Source organism: Bombina bombina, chromosome 8 (assembly GCF_027579735.1).
Source record: "Bombina bombina isolate aBomBom1 chromosome 8, aBomBom1.pri, whole genome shotgun sequence".
Lineage (NCBI taxonomy): Eukaryota > Metazoa > Chordata > Amphibia > Anura > Bombinatoridae > Bombina > Bombina bombina.
Window position 1 is genome coordinate 223547854 of NC_069506.1, and position 19519 is coordinate 223567372.

Here is a 19519-nt window from a genome sequence, read left to right on the forward strand (position 1 = left end):
GCATGCAAAGGGTTGCAATATAAAACCTTGTTGAACAAACATTTTCTTAAGGTAACCCTCTAACTTTTTATCCATTGGATCTGAAAAGGCACAGCTATCCTCCACCGGGATAGTGGTACGCTTAGCTAAAGTAGAAACTGCTCCCTCCACCTTAGGGATCGTTTGCCATAAGTCCCGTGTGGTGGTGTCTATTGGAAACATCTTTCTAAATATCGGAGGGGGTGAGAACGGCACACCGGGTCTATCCCACTCCTTAGTAACAATTTCAGTAAGTCTCTTAGGTATAGGAAAAACGTCAGTACTCGACGGTACCGCAAAATATTTATCCAACCTACACATTTTTTCTGGTATTGCAACTGTGTTACAATCATTCAGAGCCGCTAACACCTCCCCTAGTAATACACGGAGGTTTTCCAGCTTAAATTTAAAATTTGAAATATCTGAATCCAATCTGTTTGGATCAGAACCGTCAGCCGCAGAATGAAGCTCTCCGTCCTCATGTTCAGCAAGTTGTGACGCAGTATCTGAAATGGCCCTAACATTATCAGCGCACTCTGTTCTCACCCCAGAGTGATCACGCTTACCTCTTAGTTCTGGTAATTTAGCCAAAACTTCAGTCATAACAGTAGCCATATCCTGTAATGTGATTTGTAATGGCCGCCCAGATGTACTCGGCGCCACAATATCACGCACCCCCCGAGCGGGAGATGCAGGTACTGACACGTGAGGCGAGTTAGTCGGCATAACTCTCCCCTCGTTGTTTGGTGAAATGTGTTCAATTTGTACAGATTGACTTTTATTTAAAGTAGCATCAATACAGTTAGTACATAAATTTCTATTGGGCTCCACTTTGGCATTAGCACATATAGCACAGATGTCTTCCTCTGAATCAGACATGTTTAACACACTAGCAAATAAACTAGCAACTTGGAAATACTTTTCAAGTAATTTACTATAATATGAAAACGTACTGTGCCTATAAGAAGCACAGAAAGAGTTATGACAGTTGAAAGTTAATAAACTGAAAGGTTATAGCATCAAATCTTTGTAAAAAAAACACAATTTTAGCAAAGGCTTGTTCCCATTAGCGAAGGATAACTAACCCTGATAGCAGAAAAAAAAGTTACAGAAATAAACGTTTTTTATCACAGTCAACTACAATCTCACAGCTCTGCTGTGAATGATTACCTCCCTCAAAACAAGTTTTGAAGACCCCTGAGTTCTGTAGAGATGAACCGGATCATGCAGGAAATACAATGAGCTTCTGACTGAAATTTTTGACCTCCCCCTCACACACAACAGTGAGAGAGATCAGTAAACTGTCATAAATTAAATAAAACAACTGCCAAGTGGAAAAAATAATGCCCAAAACATTTTATTCACCCAGTACCTCAGAAAATGAAACGATTTTACATGCCAGCAAAAAACGTTTAACATAAATTAAGTGTTATTAAAGAGCCTGTTGCCAGTCCCTGCAAATTAGGCTAAAGTCTTATGCACACAGTATAATTCCAGTGAAGTGCCATTCCCCAGAATACTGAAGTGTAAAATATACATACATGACAGCCTGATACCAGCTGCTGCTACTGCATTTAAGGCTGAGTTTACATTATATCGGTATGGCAGAATTTTCTCATCAATTCCATTGTCAGAAAATAATAAGCTGCTACATACCTCTTTGCAGATTAATCTGCCAGCTGTCCCCTGATCTGAAGTTTACCTCTCCTCAGATGGCCGAGAAACAGCAATATGATCTTAACTACGCCGGCTAAAATCATAGTAAAAACTCAGGTAGATTCTTCTTCAAATTCTACCAGAGAAGGAATAACACACTCCGGTGCTATTATAAAATAACAAACTTTTGATTGAAGGTATAAAACTAAATATAATCACCATAGTCCTCTCACACATCCTATCTAGTCGTTGGGTGCAAGAGAATGACTGGTAATGGCAGTTAGGGGAGGAGCTATATAGCAGCTCTGCTGGGTGAATCCTCTTGCACTTCCTGTTGGGGAGGAGTTAATATCCCATAAGTAATGGATGATCCGTGGACTGGATACACTTAACAAGAGAAAAAGTTAAAAAAAAAAAGTTTGTTTTTTACATATAAAAGGATCTGGGAGGGGGAGGGGGTATTGTGGGGGGGCTGCTACACTACAGAAATAATTAAAAATACAAATAAAAGTTATAAATAAAATTAAAATAGTTTGGTTTGTGGGGCCAAACTGGGTACTGGCAGACAGCTGCCAGTACCCAAGATGGCGGTAATTAGGTAGGGGAGAGGGTTAGAGAGCTGGAGGGGGGGATCAGGGAGGTTGGTGCTAAGGCCGGGGTCCATCACAACTAAAATATTTTATAATTTTTATTTAAAAAAAAAAAAAAAACTCTTTTATTTAGTACTGGCAGACTTTCTGCCAGTACTTAAGATGGCGGTAACAATTGTGGGGTGGGGGAGGGAAGAGAGCTGTTTGGGAGGGATCAGGGGGTGGGATGTGTCAGGTGGGAGGCTGATCTCTAAAATTAACCCTGCAAGCTCCCTACAAGCTACCTAATTTAACCCCTTCACTGCTGGGCATAATTCACGTGTGGTGCGCAGCAGCATTTAGCGGCCTTCTAATTACCAAAAAGCAATGCCAAAGCCATATAAGTCTGCTATTTCTGAACAAAGGGGATCCCAGAGAAGCTTTTACAACAATTTCTGCCATAATAGCACAAGCTGTTTGTAAATAATTTCAGTGAGAAACCTAAAATTGTGAAAAATTTAAAGTTTTTTTTTTTATTTGCTCGCATTTGGCGGTGAAATGGTGGCATAAAATATACCAAAATGGGCCTAGATCAATACTTGGGGTTGTCTACTACACTACACTAAAGCTAAAATTAACCCTACAAGCTCCCTACAAGCTCCCTAATTAACCCCTTCACTCCTGGGCATAAAACATGTGTGGTGCGCAGCGGCATTTAGCGGCCTTCTAATTACCAAAAAGCAACCACAAAGCCATATAAGTCTGTTATTTCTGAAAAAGGGGATCCCAGAGAAGCATTTACAACCATTTGTGCCATAATTGCAGAAGCTGTTTGTAAATAATTTCAGTGGGAAACCTAAAGTTTGTGACAAAATTTGTGAAAAAGCGAACTTTTTTTTTTTTTTATCGCATTTGGCGGTGAAATGGTGGCATGAAATATACCAAAATGGGCCTAGATCAATACTTTGGGATGTCTTCTAAAACAAAATATATACATGTCAAGGGATATTCAGGTATTCCTGACAGATATCAGGGTTCCAAAGTAACTAGCGCTCATTTTGAAAAAAAGTGGTTTGGAAATAGCAAAGTGCTACTTGTATTTATTGCCCCATAAATTGCAAAAAAAGCAAAGAACATGTAAACATTGGGTATTTCTAAACTCAGGACAAAATTTATAAACTATTTAGCATGGGTGTTTTTTGGTGATTGTAGATGTGTAAAAGATTTTGGGGGTCAAAGTTAGAAAAAGTGTGTTTTTTTTTCCATTTTTTCCTCATATTTTATCATTTTTTTTTAGTAAATTATAAGATATGATGAAAATAATGGTATCTTTAGAAAGTCCATTTAATGACGAGAAAAACGGTATATAATATGTGTGGGTACAGTAAACGAGTAAGAGGAAAATTACAGCTAAACGCAAACACTGCAGAAATGTAAAAATAGCCATTGTCATTAAGGGTAAGAAAATTGAAAAATGGTCCGGTCATTAAGGGGTTAAAAAGCAAGGAAGTAAGCTCAATAGCATGCACATGTTTTTTTAACATTTAAAAATATGCTATGTCTTAAAGTTTTACTCCAAGGCTTTTAACACTTGAAAAATATACATCAGTGATGGGCAATACATATCTTATAAAGAGATGGGTGTGTATTTCACATATATAAAATACGCTACAAAATACGCTGCACTGTACTTTGAGTTCTAATGTTGAATTCAGAGCAACAATCGTAAAAAGGAAACAGAAACATGACTGTTTAAGCTAGGTGTTTTATTACTGAACTACAATTATAAAAACACTTTCTTTTTCTTATTAAAGCTAAAAAAAAATCCCTGAACCCAATTTTCCCTATATAATATTATAGCCTGACCTCACTGTGACACACCACTTGCTTGGCCCCTCCAGTAATGACAAAGGGGTCGATTTATCAACCTGCAAATTCCGCTGCTCCTTAACTCGTCCGCCACCTCTGAGGCGGCGGACAGCAATCATCCCAATCGGATACGATTGGGATGATTGACACTCCCTGCTAGAGGCCGTGAATGTGCAGGGGGCGGTATTGCACAAGCATTTCACGAGAAATGCTTGTGCAATGATAAATCGACCCGAAAGTCTGGAGTAACTACTAGTACCACTGTGCTACAAGCCTAAATCTGTGCATGTTTGGTTACATTTTAGTCTTGTGTTTGTGTTAATAATTAGTAGCATCACATTATGTTTCCTTTTTATGTATACTTGGGAGATGCAGATATATATTAAACTAAATAGCTGATCCAAAGTCCATCGTTATCCTCAGTACTATGCAGATATATTTTGCATTACGTGATAAAACAGAGTTATACAATATAGGAAATGTTCTTCTAATTCTATACAACAACACATATAACTTAATACTATAGTGAAATATTTGAGGTAAATTATGGCTTTCTTTTAAATATTTCCATTTTCAGTATATAAATGTGTCTTTAATGGGTGATTTGTCATAACATAATCCTCAAGAGACAACACATCTGCGTTTTTTTGGAGCTCTCAGTTGTGCAATCTCACTCTGCAGAGCATTAAATTTATCTTGGAAACCTGCATTCAGCATAACTTGCTGTTCCTGGAAATAAGCAGAAAATAAAATGAGATGAAAGAGCAATATGGTTATTAATGTGCTGTTAATGAGGATAGGGCTTATGATGATAATTAGTATTACATTTTATACATTTTATAGGAATAATTTGTTTTGGTAGATATGGTTATGTAAAACTGACTACACATCTCTGCCTTCTTTTCTATTGAGAATATGTAGAAGATCATATACAATTAAAAGTGATCTTATTTAGGAAAAAAGCAAACTTATGAAAATAACAAAGTTATATAATTAGTCATGAACTATTTCATCAAGAGAAAAAAGAGCATTAAAATCAGGGAACATTTAACAGAAAAAGAATGCTTTTATAATATGCAATGGGTTAAACCAATATTAAACAAGTAAAAAAAGATATATATATATATATATATATATGTATATATAAAAGAGAAAGAACTTGCACTCGCTAGATTTTTAGAAAAAGTGCTTTATTTAGCACAAAAGGAAAATGTGACGTTTCGGGGATCAATCACCCCTTCATCAGACCAAACAAATAGTGAACAAACAGTGTTTAAACAAAGTGTTAACCCCTCCCCCAGCTCAGACTAGGACAGCCCCATGGGGTCATATATACTCAGACCATTCTTAAATATATTTCAAAGTGACATTTCTACTATATAAATAATCTCATATCTAATATACACTTATGTGTGATCACATATTATCTATAACATCAAAGTGGAAAAAATAGGAAAAGTAAAGAAAGGCAATACATCTTATATTATTTGGGGCTGAAATAGTGCACAAACTCTATATAGTGAAAAACGTACATTGTTAACAAATACAAATTAAAGGCAGAGCAGTCAAATAGACCCCAACAATATTACATCTAATGAAGATTAAGATGTAGGAAGGGCAATAATTTAAATACATAAATATTGAAGTTTACATTTGAGATTGCAAACAATCGTGTCGCCATTACAGTTAACAAGACCGCCGAAAGCTATCGGAGTGGGCGTGGCTGCAAGCAGCAGCTAGAGACGCAGCGTCATACGACATCCACCAATAGGGAAAGGGCTGGCAGGCTTAGTGAGTGTAAGGGCAAGCAACCTTGGTGACATAGTGGCCATAGATGACAAGCTGCAATATCGATATAATAAAACATACGTATACCAGTGTCATCCTAGCCAAAATATATACAGAACATCAACAGTAAAAAGGGGATATGCATATAAATATTTCCCAGGATAACATAGCACTTTTTCTACATACAGATCGTAGCATCTCACTGGCAGTATGCCATACATCAACAAATAAGCATAACAAATAAACCAATGAATATAATAAAGATATCACTGCAATTAGTATAACAATGTTGTTGATATGTAGAAAATAAAACCTAAGAAAATTGTATTGGTCTATAGTAAGTGACATACACAACCAGATAGTAAGAAAAATGCTAAATACAAGCTGTGACACAAGCCTAAGAAGTGTAATCTGTAGTGGATATCACTAACTACAGAATCCAACAAATTACTAAAGAAGCACATTCCAATACATCAAAATACGCCCCTATATGTATAAGTTTGTGAAAATACAGCATATAAAAAAATTACAGCATATAAGAAAAAATTAATAGAAATAGACATTAGAGTAAGAATAAAAAACAGAATTTATGCTTACCTGATAAATTACTTTCTCCAACGGTGTGTCCGGTCCACGGCGTCATCCTTACTTGTGGGATATTCTCTTCCCCAACAGGAAATGGCAAAGAGCCCAGCAAAGCTGGTCACATGATCCCCCCTAGGCTCCGCCTTCCCCAGTCATTCGACCGACGTAAAGGAGGAATATGCATAGGAGAAATCATATGATACCGTGGTGACTGTAGTTAGAGAAAATAATTCATCAGACCTGATTAAAAACCAGGGCGGGCCGTGGACCGGACACACCGTTGGAGAAAGTAATTTATCAGGTAAGCATAAATTCTGTTTTCTCCAACATAGGTGTGTCCGGTCCACGGCGTCATCCTTACTTGTGGGAACCAATACCAAAGCTTTAGGACACGGATGATGGGAGGGAACAAATCAGGTCGCCTAGATGGAAGGCACCACGGTTTGCAAAACCTTTCTCCCAAAAATAGCCTCAGATGAAGCAAAAGTATCAAATTTTTAGAATTTGGTAAAAGTGTGCAGTGAAGACCAAGTCGCTGCCTTACATATCTGATCAACAGAAGCCTCGTTCTTGAAGGCCCATGTGGAAGCCACAGCCCTAGTGGAGTGAGCTGTGATTCTTTCAGGAGGCTGCCGTCCGGCAGTCTCATAAGCCAATCGGATAATGCTTTTAAGCCAGAAAGAGAGAGAGGTAGAAGTTGCTTTTTGACCTCTCCTTTTACCAGAATAAACAACAAACAAGGAAGATGTTTGTCTGAAATCCTTAGTAGCTGCTAAGTAAAATTTGAGAGCACGAACTACATCGAAGTTGTGCAACAAACGTTCCTTCTTTGAAACTGGATTAGGACACAAAGAAGGCACGACTATCTCCTGGTTAATATTTTTATTAGAAACAACTTTCGGAAGAAAACCAGGTTTAGTACGCAAAACCACCTTATCTGCATGGAACACCAGATATGGAGGAGAACACTGCAGAGCAGATAACTCTGAAACTCTTCTTGCAGAAGAGATTGCAACCAAAAACAAAACTTTCCAAGATAATAACTTTATATCAACGGAATGTAGGGGTTCAAACGGAACCCCCTGAAGAACTGAAAGAACTAAATTGAGACTCCAGGGAGGAGTCAAAGGTTTGTAAACAGGCTTGATTCTAACCAGAGCCTGAACAAAAGCTTGAACGTCTGGCACAGCCGCCAGCTTCTTGTGAAGTAAAACAGATAAAGCAGAAATCTGTCCCTTCAAAGAACTTGCAGATAATCCTTTCTCCAAACCTTCTTGAAGAAAGGATAGAATCCTAGGAATTTTTATCTTGTTCCATGGGAATCCTTTGGATTCACACCAACAGATATATCTTTTCCATATTTTATGGTAGATTTTTCTAGTTACAGGCTTTCTAGCCTGAACAAGAGTATCAATGACAGAATCTGAGAACCCTCGCTTTGATAAAATCAAGCGTTCAATCTCCAAGCAGTCAGTTGGAGTGAGGCCAGATTCGGATGTTCGAACGGACCTTGAACAAGAAGGTCCTGTCTCAGAGGTAGCTTCCATGGTGGAGCCGATGACATATTCACCAGGTCTGCATACCAAGTCCTGCGTGGCCACGCAGGAGCTATCAAGATCACCGATGCCCTCTCCTGTTTGATCCTGGCTACCAGCCTGGGAATGAGAGGAAACGGTGGGAACACATAAGCTAGGTTGAAGGTCCAAGGTGCTACTAGTGCATCCACTAGAGCCGCCTTGGGATCCCTGGATCTGGACCCGTAGTAAGGAACCTTGAAGTTCTGGCGAGACGCCATCAGATCCATGTCTGGGATGCCCCATAATTGAGTTATTTGGGCAAAGATTTCCGGATGGAGTTCCCACTCCCCCGGATGAAATGTCTGACGACTCAGAAAATCCGCTTCCCAATTTTCTACTCCTGGGATGTGGATTGCAGACAAGTGGCAGGAGTGAGTCTCCGCCCATTGAATTATTTTGGTCACTTCTACCATCGCCAGGGAACTCCTTGTTCCCCCCTGATGGTTGATATACGCAACAGTCGTCATGTTGTCTGATTGAAACCTTATGAATTTGGCCTTTGCTAGCTGAGGCCAAGCCTTGAGAGCATTGAATATCGCTCTCAGTTCCAGAATGTTTATCGGTAGAAGAGATTCTTCCCGAGACCAAAGACCCTGAGCTTTCAGGGGTTCCCAGACCGCGCCCCAGCCCACCAGACTGGCGTTGGTCGTGACAATGACCCACTCTGGTCTGCGGAAGCTCATCCCTTGTGACAGGTTGTCCAGGGTCAGCCACCAACGGAGTGAATCTCTGGTCCTCTGATCTACTTGTATCGTTGGAGACAAATCTGTATAATCCCCATTCCACTGTCTGAGCATGCACAGTTGTAATGGTCTTAGATGAATTCGCGCAAAAGGAACTATGTCCATTGCCGCAACCATCAAACCTATTACTTCCATGCACTGCGCTATGGAAGGAAGAAGAACAGAATGAAGTACTTGACAAGAGTTTAGAAGTTTTGATTTTCTGGCTTCTGTCAGAAAAATCTTCATGTCTAGGGAGTCTATTATTGTTCCCAAGAAGGGGACTCTTGTTGACGGAGATAGAGAACTTTTCTCTACGTTCACCTTCCACCTGTGAGATCTGAGAAAGGCTAGGACAATGTCCGTATGAGCCTTTGCTTGTGGCAGGGACGACGCTTGAATCAGAATGTCGTCCAAGTAAGGTACTACTGCAATGCCCCTCGGTCTTAGCACCGCTAGAAGGGACCCTAGTACCTTTGTGAAAATTCTTGGGGCAGTGGCTAATCCGAATGGAAGTGCCACGAACTGGTAATGTTTGTCCAGAAAGGCGAACCTTAGGAACTGATGATGTTCCTTGTGGATAGGAATATGTAGATACGCATCCTTTAAATCCACCGTGGTCATGAATTGACCTTCCTGGATGGTAGGAAGAATTGTTCGAATGGTTTCCATCTTGAATGATGGAACCCTGAGAAATTTGTTTAAGATCTTGAGATCCAAGATTGGTCTGAATGTTCCCTCTTTTTTGGGAACTATAAACAGATTGGAGTAGAATCCCATCCCTTGTTCCTATAATGGAACAGGATGAATCACTCCCATTTTTAACAGGTCTTCTACACAATGTAAGAATGCCTGTTTTTTTATGTGGTCTGAAGACAATTGAGACCTGTGGAACCTTCCCCTTGGGGGTAGCTCCTTGAATTCCAGAATATAACCTTGGGAGACTATTTCTAGGGCCCAAGGATCCAGAACATCTCTTGCCCATGCCTGAGCGAAGAGAGAAAGTCTGCCCCCCACCAGATCCGGTCCCGGATCGGGGGCCAACATCTCATGCTGTCTTTGTAGCAGTAGCAGGTTTCTTGGCCTGCTTACTTTTGTTCCAGCCTTGCATTGGCCTCCAGGCTGGCTTGGCTTGAGACGTATTACCCTCTTGCTTAGAGGGTGTAGAACTTGAGGCTGGTCCGTTTCAACGAAAAGGACGAAAATTAGGCTTATTTTTAGCCTTGAAAGACCTATCCTGAGGAAGGGCATGGCCCTTTCCCCCAGTGATATCTGAAATAATCTCTTTCAAGTCAGGGCCAAACAGCGTTTTCCCCTTGAAAGGAATATTAAGCAATTTGTTCTTGGATGACGCATCCGCTGACCAAGACTTTAGCCATAGCGCTCTGCGCGCCACAATAGCAAACCCTGAATTTTTCGCCGCTAATCTAGCTAATTGCAGGGTAGCGTCTAGAGTAAAAGAATTAGCCAATTTAAGAGCACGAATTCTGTCCATCATCTCCTCATAAGAGGTATCTTTATCTAGCGACTTTTCTAGTTCATCAAACCAGAAAGACGCTGCTGTAGTAACAGGAACAATGCATGAAATTGGCTGTAGAAGGTAACCCTGCTGAACAAACATCTTTTTAAGCAAACCTTCTAACTTTTTATCCATAGGATCTTTGAAAGCACAACTATCATCTATAGGGATAGTTGTGCATTTGTTTAAGGTAGAGACCGCCCCCTCGACCTTAGGGACTGTCTGCCATAAGTCCTTTCTGGGGTCGACTATAGGAAACAATTTCTTAAATATAGGGGGAGGGACAAAAGGTATGCCGGGCCTTTCCCATTCTTTGTTTACAATATCCGCCACCCGCTTGGGTATAGGAAAAGCTTCAGGGGGCACCGGGACCTCTAGGAACTTGTCCATTTTACATAATTTCTCTGGAACGACCAAATTGTCACAATCATCCAGAGTAGATAACACCTCCTTAAGCAGAGCGCGGAGATGTTCCAATTTAAATTTGAACGTAATAACATCAGGTTCAGCTTGTTGAGAAATTTTTCCTGAATCTGAAATTTCTCCCTCAGACAAAACCTCCCTAGCCCCTTCAGACTGGTGTAAGGACATGTCAGAACCATTATCATCTGCGCCCTCATGCTCTACAGTATCTAAAACAGAGCAGTCGCGCTTTCGCTGATAAGTGGGCATTTTGGCTAAAATGTTTTTAATAGAATTATCCATTACAGCCGTTAATTGTTGCATAGTAAGAAGAATAGGCGCACTAGATGTACTAGGGGCCTCTTGTGTGGGCAAGACTGGTGTAGACACATAAGAGGATGATGCAGTACCATGCTTACTCCCCTCACTAGAGGAATCATCTTGGGCATCATTTTCACTATCACATGCATCACATCTATTTAAATGAGAAGGAACTTTGGCTTCCTGACATACAGAACATAGTCTATCTGATGGTACAGACATGTTAAACAGGCATAAACTTGATAACAAAGTACAAAAAACGTTTTAAAATAAAACCGTTACTGTCACTTTAAATTTTAAACTGAACACACTTTATTACTGAATATGCGAAAAAGTATGAAGGAATTGTCCAAAATTCACCAAAATTTCACCACAGTGTCATAAAGCCTTGAAAGTATTGCACACCAAAGTTTTAACTCTTAAAATAACGGAACCGGAGCCGTTTTTACATTTAACCCCTATACAGTCCCTGGTATCTGCTTTGCTGAGACCCAACCAAGCCCAGAGGGGAATACGATACCAAATGACGCCTTCAGAACGCTTTTTCAGTGTATCAGAGCTCCTCACACATGCATCTGCATGCTTAGACTCCCAAAAACAACTGCGCATTAGTGGCGCGAAACTGAGACTCTGCCTAAGGCTAGAGAAGGCCCCCAGTGAAAAAGGTGTCCAATACAGTGCCTGCCGTTTTTATTATCAAAATTCCCAGATAAAAACAACTCCTCAGAGTAATAAACCATTAAACATGCTTATAAAACAAACGTTTTAGCCCAGAAAAATGTCTACCAGTCTTTAAAGCCCTTGTGAAGCCCTTTATAAATTGTTATTAAAATGGCTTACCGGATCCCATAGGGAAAATGACAGCTTCCAGCATTACCAAGTCTTGTTAGAAATGTGTCATACTTCAAGCAGTAAAAGTCTGCACACTGTTCCCCCCAACTGAAGTTACTTCATCTCAACAGTCCTGTGTGGAAACAGCCATCGATTTTAGTAACGATTGCTAAAATCATCTCCCTCTTACAAACAGAAATCTTCATCTCCTTTCTGTTTCAGAGTAAATAGTACATACCAGCACTATTTTAAAATAACAAACTCTTGATTGAAGCAATAAAACTACATTTAAACACCAAAAAACTCTAAGCCATCTCCGTGGAGATGTTGCCTGTACAACGGCAAAGAGAATGACTGGGGAAGGCGGAGCCTAGGGGGGATCATGTGACCAGCTTTGCTGGGCTCTTTGCCATTTCCTGTTGGGGAAGAGAATATCCCACAAGTAAGGATGACGCCGTGGACCGGACACACCTATGTTGGAGAAATAAGAATAAAAATAAAATTAACAGCTAAGATAAGCCATGGGGGTAACAAAGTAGATGGACCCATGAGGATGCCAGCAAAGGTTGGATTATAATCTTGGACCTATCAACCACTTGAAAGAGGAGTGCCAGACCAGCAAGGAGTCAACTTAATGTAGAGAAGTTATATTGTGCAATTATGAGGACCAGATAGTATATGGTTCCTCATATCTATCTATTATACAAATTCCTAAAAAGAAGATACTATGGAGGTTAGAACACAATGGTCATTCAAAAGCATATCAGTGAATGTAAAATCTGAATCCCATCAATATATAGCTGTAAAAGGTAGAACTATAACGTTCAGAGGACTCTCATAAGCTTAAACAAGGATTATATATATTGGTAAATGACAAAGTTAAACCAGTGTGTTCACCACCTCACATTTCCATATACTTAATAGGTATGGACAAAAAAATATTCCACCCATAACCCTAGTTATGGTCCTGATCATCCAGTGGATCATAACAGCACTGAAAAGATATAATAATAAACAAAAAGTATAAATGTATAATAAATCTGCTGGTATCCAAAACGACAATAAAACATAATAGAACAAATGGAACGATAGCAAGACCACTACTACTACAGAAAGCATTGCCAATCCAATTGACGATTCAATCCATGAGGATGTAAAGTTCTTAATTTGAAGATCCAATTGGCTTCCACCTGTAATAGGCGCTGGTTCCTATCACCTCCATGTTTAAGTGGTGGCACATGATCGATCAGAATAAATCTGAGATCACTGACCCCATGTTTCATCTGTATGAAATGTTTAGCCACTGGTTGATCAGATTCCTGACTTTTAATGGCCTCACAAATTGAATGCCTATGATTTGCCATCCTCGTCGTTATTGTGTCGCTCGTTTTGCAACATAAAAATGGCCACAGGTACAATTAAGCAAGTACACTACATGTGTGGTAGTGCATGTTAGGTAAAATTTGATGTTAAAGGTTTGGTTGGTATGAGGATGTCGGAAGCGAGATCCTTGTATCATTGAGTTGCAGGTAGTACATCCTGAACACCTATAGCAGCCTCTCCTATTGCTCTTGATCCAATTCTTACGATAACAGTGTTCAGGATTAGTCAGCATAAGCTGGTCTCTTAGTGACCTACTCTTCTTAAGAGCGATCATAGGTGGACCAAATTCATTAAAGGGAAGTGCTGGATCTGTTTTGACAACCGCCCAATGTTTGTTCAGATTTGCTGCAAAACCTCTTTTGTCCAGGGAATATTCGGTAGTAAAAAGAATTCTCTTGGAATTACCCATCATCTCTCTGTTCTCTTGCTTCAATTTCTGTGCAGATAGAACTTCCTTCTGTGTCTTATGTTCCATTTGTTGGCATAATTTTCTCATCATGGGACGAGGGTATCCCCTCTGGACAAAGCGAAGGCTCATCTCATCTAACTGAGCTAATTTTTTTAAAGGGTCAGTATTGTTGCGTACAGTTCTTATCATTTGAGCCCTTGGGATTGAATTCACCAGGCTCTTCGGATAAGCACTAGAGGCACATCAAATGGAATTCCGATCAGTCAGCTTAGTATACAGTGTGGTAGCTAGATGATCCATGTCCTTATAGATCAGTAAATCTAAGAATTCGATTGCTGTGGTATGATATTTCAATTTGAATTTGACCGGATGTTCTAGGGCATTCATCATCAACTGCAGTGCCATTCCAAATGAAAAACAAATCATCTATGTAACGTCGGTACATAGATATTTGGGATCTCTTGGCAATATTCATAATGTTGACCACATAATCTTCCATGAAGATATTGGCGTAGGATGGGACCATATTCGACCCCATCGCCGTCCCAGATGTTTGTAGATAATAGTTGGTCTCAAATTTGACAAAGTTGAACTCCAGGCAACATCTTACCAACTCAATAAAGATATCAACGGAGGGACCCACATATGGTGTCTTTAAGAGTGCCCTCTGTAATGCCATTAAGCCTCTGTCATGGGGAATAATCGTGTACAAGCTGTTTACATCTGCCGTAACAAGGAGACAGTCAGGATCCAAATGATATAACCCACTCATTATCTCTTCAATGAGTTGTGTTGAATCTCTTAAAAAGGAAGACATTCTGATGACACAAGGTTGTAGATAAAAATCTACATATTTCGCTAGAGGTGATAGCAGAGAATTTCTAGCCGACACGATAGGACGTCCAGGTGGCCTCTCCAGTGACTTATGGATTAAAAGTCAGGAATCTGATCAACCAGTGGATAAACATTTCATACAGATGAAACATGGGGTCAGTGATCTCTGATTTATTCTGATCGATCATGTGCCACCACTTAAACATGTAGGTGATAGGAACCAGCACCTATTACAGGTGGAAGCCAATTGGATCTTCAAATTAAGAACTTTACATCCTCATGGATTGAATCGCCAATTGGATTGGCAATGCTTTCTGTAGTAGTAGTGGTCTTGCTATCCTTCCATTTGTTCTATTATGTTTTATTGTCTTTTTTGGATACCAGCAGATTTATTATACATTTATACTTTTTGTGCATTATTATATCTTTTCGGTGCTGTTATGATCCACTGGATGATCAGGACCATAACTAGGGTTATGGGTGGAATATTTTTTTGTCCATACCTATTAAGTATATGGAAATGTGAGGTGGTGAACACACTGGTTTAACTTTGTCATTTACCAATATATATAATCCTTGTTTAAGCTTATGAGAGTCCTCTGAACGTTATAACTCTACCTTTTACAGCTATATATTGATGGGATTCAGATTTTACATTCACTGATATGCTTTTGAATGACCATTGTGTTCTAACCTCCATATTATCTTCTTTTTTAGAATTTGTATAATATATAGATATGAGGAACCATACCATCTGGTACTCATAATTGCACAATATAACTTCTCTACATTAAGTCGACTCCTTGCTGGTCTGGCACTCCTCTTTCAAGTGGTTGATGGGTCCAAGATTCTGATGCAACCTTTGCTGGTATCCTCATGGGGCCATCTACTTTGTTACCCCCATGGCTTATCTTATCTGTTGATTTTAATTTTATTTTTATTTTTATGTTTATTCTTACTCTAATGTCTATTTCTATTAATTTTCTCTTATATGCTGTATTTTTCTTATATGCTGTATTTTCACAAACTTATACATATAGGGGCGTATTTTGATGTATTGGAATGTGCTTCTTTAGTAATTTTTTGGATTCTGTAGTTAGTGATATCCACTACAGATTACACTTCAAAGTCTTGTGTCACAGCTTGTATTTAGCATTTTTCTTACTATCTGGTTGTGTATGTCACGTACTATAGACCAATACAATTTTCTTAGGTTTTATTTTCTACATATCAACAACATTGTTATACTAATTGCAGTGATATCTTTATTATATTCATTGATGTATTTGTTATGCTTATTTGTTGATGCATGGCATACTGCCAGTGAGATGCTACGATCTGTATGTAGAAGAAGTGCTATGTTATCCTGGGAAATATTTATATGCATATCCCCTTTTTACTGTTGATGTTCCGTATATATTTTGGCTAGGATGATACTGGTATACGTATGTTTTATTATATCGATATTGCAGCTTGTCATCTATGGCCACTACGTCACCAAGGTTGCTTGCCCTTACACACACTAAGCCTGCCAGCCCTTTTCCCTATTTGTGGATGTCGTATGACGCTGCGTCTCTAGCTGCTGCTTGCAGCCATGCCCACTCCTATAGCTTTCGGCGGTCTTGTTAACTGTAATGGCGACACGATTGTTTGCAATCTCAAATGTAAACTTCAATATTTATGTATTTAAATTATTGCCCTTCCTACATCTTAATCTTCATTAGATGTAATTTTGTTGGGGTCTATTTGACCGCTCTGCCTTTAATTTGTATTTGTTATCAATGTACGTTTTTCACTATATAGAGTTTGTGCACTATTTCAGCCCCAAATAATATAAGATGTATTGCCTTTCTTTACTTTTTCTTATTTTTCACACTTTGATGTTATAGATAATATGTGTGCACAGGATGTGTACCTGGTCCGGTCTTGGAGTGCAGTTCCCTTCCATGTTTTGTATTTTCTCTGGGTGATTACATCCACCTGTGCACCCCTTCTTTGTTCTCAGTCTGTTTGGCTTTGTGAGCTCGCATGATGGTGTGGCTGTGTTAGGGACTCAGGCAATGGAAAGGACCTTGACGTGGTGCCTGAGCTTTCCCATTTGGCCATATGCAGTAACTAACCTTTCCAGTTGTGATTTTATCTTAGCTGTGAGCTAGCTGGTGAGTGCTTGGTGTTTCTATGTGTTTTATTACTTTTTGTTTGTAATCCCCCTTGTTTCTTGCACCCATTCCGGACTGGGGTTAACTGCCTGTGGCTCTGGTGACATCACAGCTTTTTTGGAGTGCTATTTAGCACCCAGGGCTGGATGTTGCTGAGTCACAGGATGTGTACCTGGTCTGGTCTTGGAGTGCAGTTCCCTTCCATGTTTTGTATTTTCTCTGGGTGATTACATCTACCTGTGCACCCCTTCTTTGTTCTCAGTCTGTTTGGCTTTGTGAGCTCGCATGATGGTGTGGCTGTGTTAGGGACTCAGGCAATTGAAAGGACCTTGACGTGGTGCCTGAGCTTTCCCATTTGGCCAGATGCGGTAACTAACCTTTCCAGTTGTGATTGTATCTTAGCTGTGAGCTAGCTGGTGAGTGCTGGGTGTTTCTGTGTGTTGTATTACTTTTTGTTTGTAATCCCCCTTGTTTCTTGCACCCATTCCGGACTGGGGTTGACTGCCTGTGGCTCTGGTGACATCACAGCTTTTTTGGAGTGCTATTTAGCACCCAGGGCTGGATGTTGCTGAGTCACAGGATGTGTACCTGGTCCGGTCTTGGAGTGCAGTTCCCTTCCATGTTTTGCATTTTCTCTGGGTGATTACATCCACCTGTGCACCCCTTCTTTGTTCTCAGTCTGTTTGGCTTTGTGAGCTCGCATGATGGTGTGGCTGTGTTAGGGACTCAGGCAATGAAAAGGACCTTGACGTGGTGCCTGAGCTTTCCCATTTGGCCAGATGCGGTAACTAACCTTTCCAGTTGTGATTTTATCTTAGCTGTGAGCTAGCTGGTGAGTGCTGGGTGTTTCTATGTGTTGTATTACTTTTTGTTTGTAATCCCCTTTGTTTCTTGCACCCATTCCGGACTGGGGTTAACTGCCTGTGTCTCTGGTGACATCACAGCTTTTTTGGAGTGCTATTTAGCACCCAGGGCTGGATGTTGCTGAGTCACAAGATGTGTAACTGGTCTGGTCTTGGAGTGCAGTTCCCTTCCATGTTTTGTATTTTCTCTGGGTGATTAAATCCACCTGTGCACCCCTTCTTTGTTCTCAGTCTGTTTGGATTTGTGAGCTCGCATGATGGTGTGGCTGTGTTATGGACTCAGGCAATGGAAAGGACCTTGACGTGGTGCCTGAGCTTTCCCATTTGGCCAGATGCGGTAACTTCTTTCATGTAATTGGCAAGAGTCCATGAGCTAGTGACATATGGGATATACAATCCTACCAGGAGGGGCAAAGTTTCCCAAACCTCAAAATGCCTATAAATACACCCCTCACCACACCCACAATTCAGTTTTACAAACTTTGCCTCCTATGGAGGTGGTGAAGTAAGTTTGTGCTAAGATTTCTACGTTGATATGCGCTTCTCAGCATTGTTGAAGTCCGATTCCTCTCAGAGTACAGCGAATGTCAGAGGGACGTGAAGGGAGTATCACTTATTGAATACGATGATTTCCCTAATGGGGGTCTTTTTCATAAGTTCTCTGTTATCGGTCGTAGAGATTCATCTCCTACCTCCCTTTTCAGATCGACGATATACTCTCAATTTACCATTACCTCTACTAATAACTGTTTTAGTACTGGTTTGGCTATCTGCTATATGTGGATGGGTGTCTTTTGGTAAGTATGTTTTTTATTACTTAAGACACCTCAGCTATGGTTTGGCACATTATGCATTTATATAAAGTTCTAAATATATGTATTGTACTTATATTTGCCATGAGTCAGGTTCATGTATTTCCTTCTGCAGACTGTCAGTTTCATATTTGGGGAATATAAACATCTTTTAAAAATGAAATTTATTTCTTACCTAGGGTTTAGTCTTTTTTTCAATTGACTACTTCTTACAAATTGCGGGTGGTATTAGGCCCGGGGGTGCGACAAATGCTAAACTTTATTGCGTCATTTTTGGCGCAAAATTTTTTTTTTTTGTGCGAAAAGGTACGTCAATGACACAAGTTCGTCATTTCCAGCGTCATTCTTGATGCCGAGACCTTTCACACGGTTGCATCATTAGTGACGCGAGTGTGTCATTTCCGGTTATTTTTTGGCGCTAAAAAAGTTTAGTTACGTTGTGCGTCATACTTGGCGCCAAACTTTTTCATTATTTCAATACCCCATTGATGTTTGCCTCTTGATTTTTTCTCTATCAGAGGGCTATGCTATTTGCATTTTTTCCCATTCCTGAAACTGTCATATAAGGAAATAGATAATTTTGCTTTATATGTTGTTTTTTCTCTTACATTTTGCAAGATGTCTCACTTTGATCCTGCCTCAGAAGCTTCTGCTGGAATATTGCTGCCTGACATCAATTCTACCAAAGCTAAGTGCATTTGTTGTAAAATTGTCGAAATTATATCGCAGAATGTCATTTGTAATAGTTGTTTTGATAAACTTTTACATGCAGATAATGTGTCCATCAGTAATAGTACATTGCCAGTTGCAGTTCCTTCAACTTCTAATGTGCATAATATACTTGTAAATTTTAAAGAATTTGTTTCTGATTATATTCTGAAGGTTTTGTCTGCATTTCCACCTTCAAATAAATGTAATAGGTCTTTTAAAACTTCTCATTTAGTTGATGAAATTTCAAATGACCAACAATATGATAATTTATCCTCTTCTGATGAGGATCTATCTGATTCAGAAGATCCTCCTCAGACATTGACACTAACAAATCTACTTATTTATTTAAAATTGAGTATATGCGTTCTTTATTTAAAGAAGTGTTAATTACTTTGGATATTGAGGTAACCAGTCCTATTGACGTTCAGTCTAATAAACATTTAAATGCTGTTTTTAAACCTCCTGTGGTTTCTCCAGGGGTTTTTCCTATT

General features: G+C 39.6%; 1 protein-coding gene across 2 annotated transcripts in view; it reads right to left on the bottom strand.

The window, feature by feature from the left end:
* Positions 1 to 3994: 3994 nt before the first annotated feature.
* LOC128638947 (guanylate-binding protein 1) overlaps positions 3995 to 19519 on the bottom strand; it is a 159405-nt gene continuing 143880 nt past the window's right edge. For both annotated transcript variants that reach the window (XM_053691080.1, XM_053691078.1), the window contains exon 11: positions 3995 to 4841. In XM_053691080.1, the coding sequence (XP_053547055.1) occupies positions 4734 to 4841 (108 nt within the window). In that variant the 3' untranslated portion in view covers positions 3995 to 4733. The remainder of the gene's footprint in view (positions 4842 to 19519) is intronic.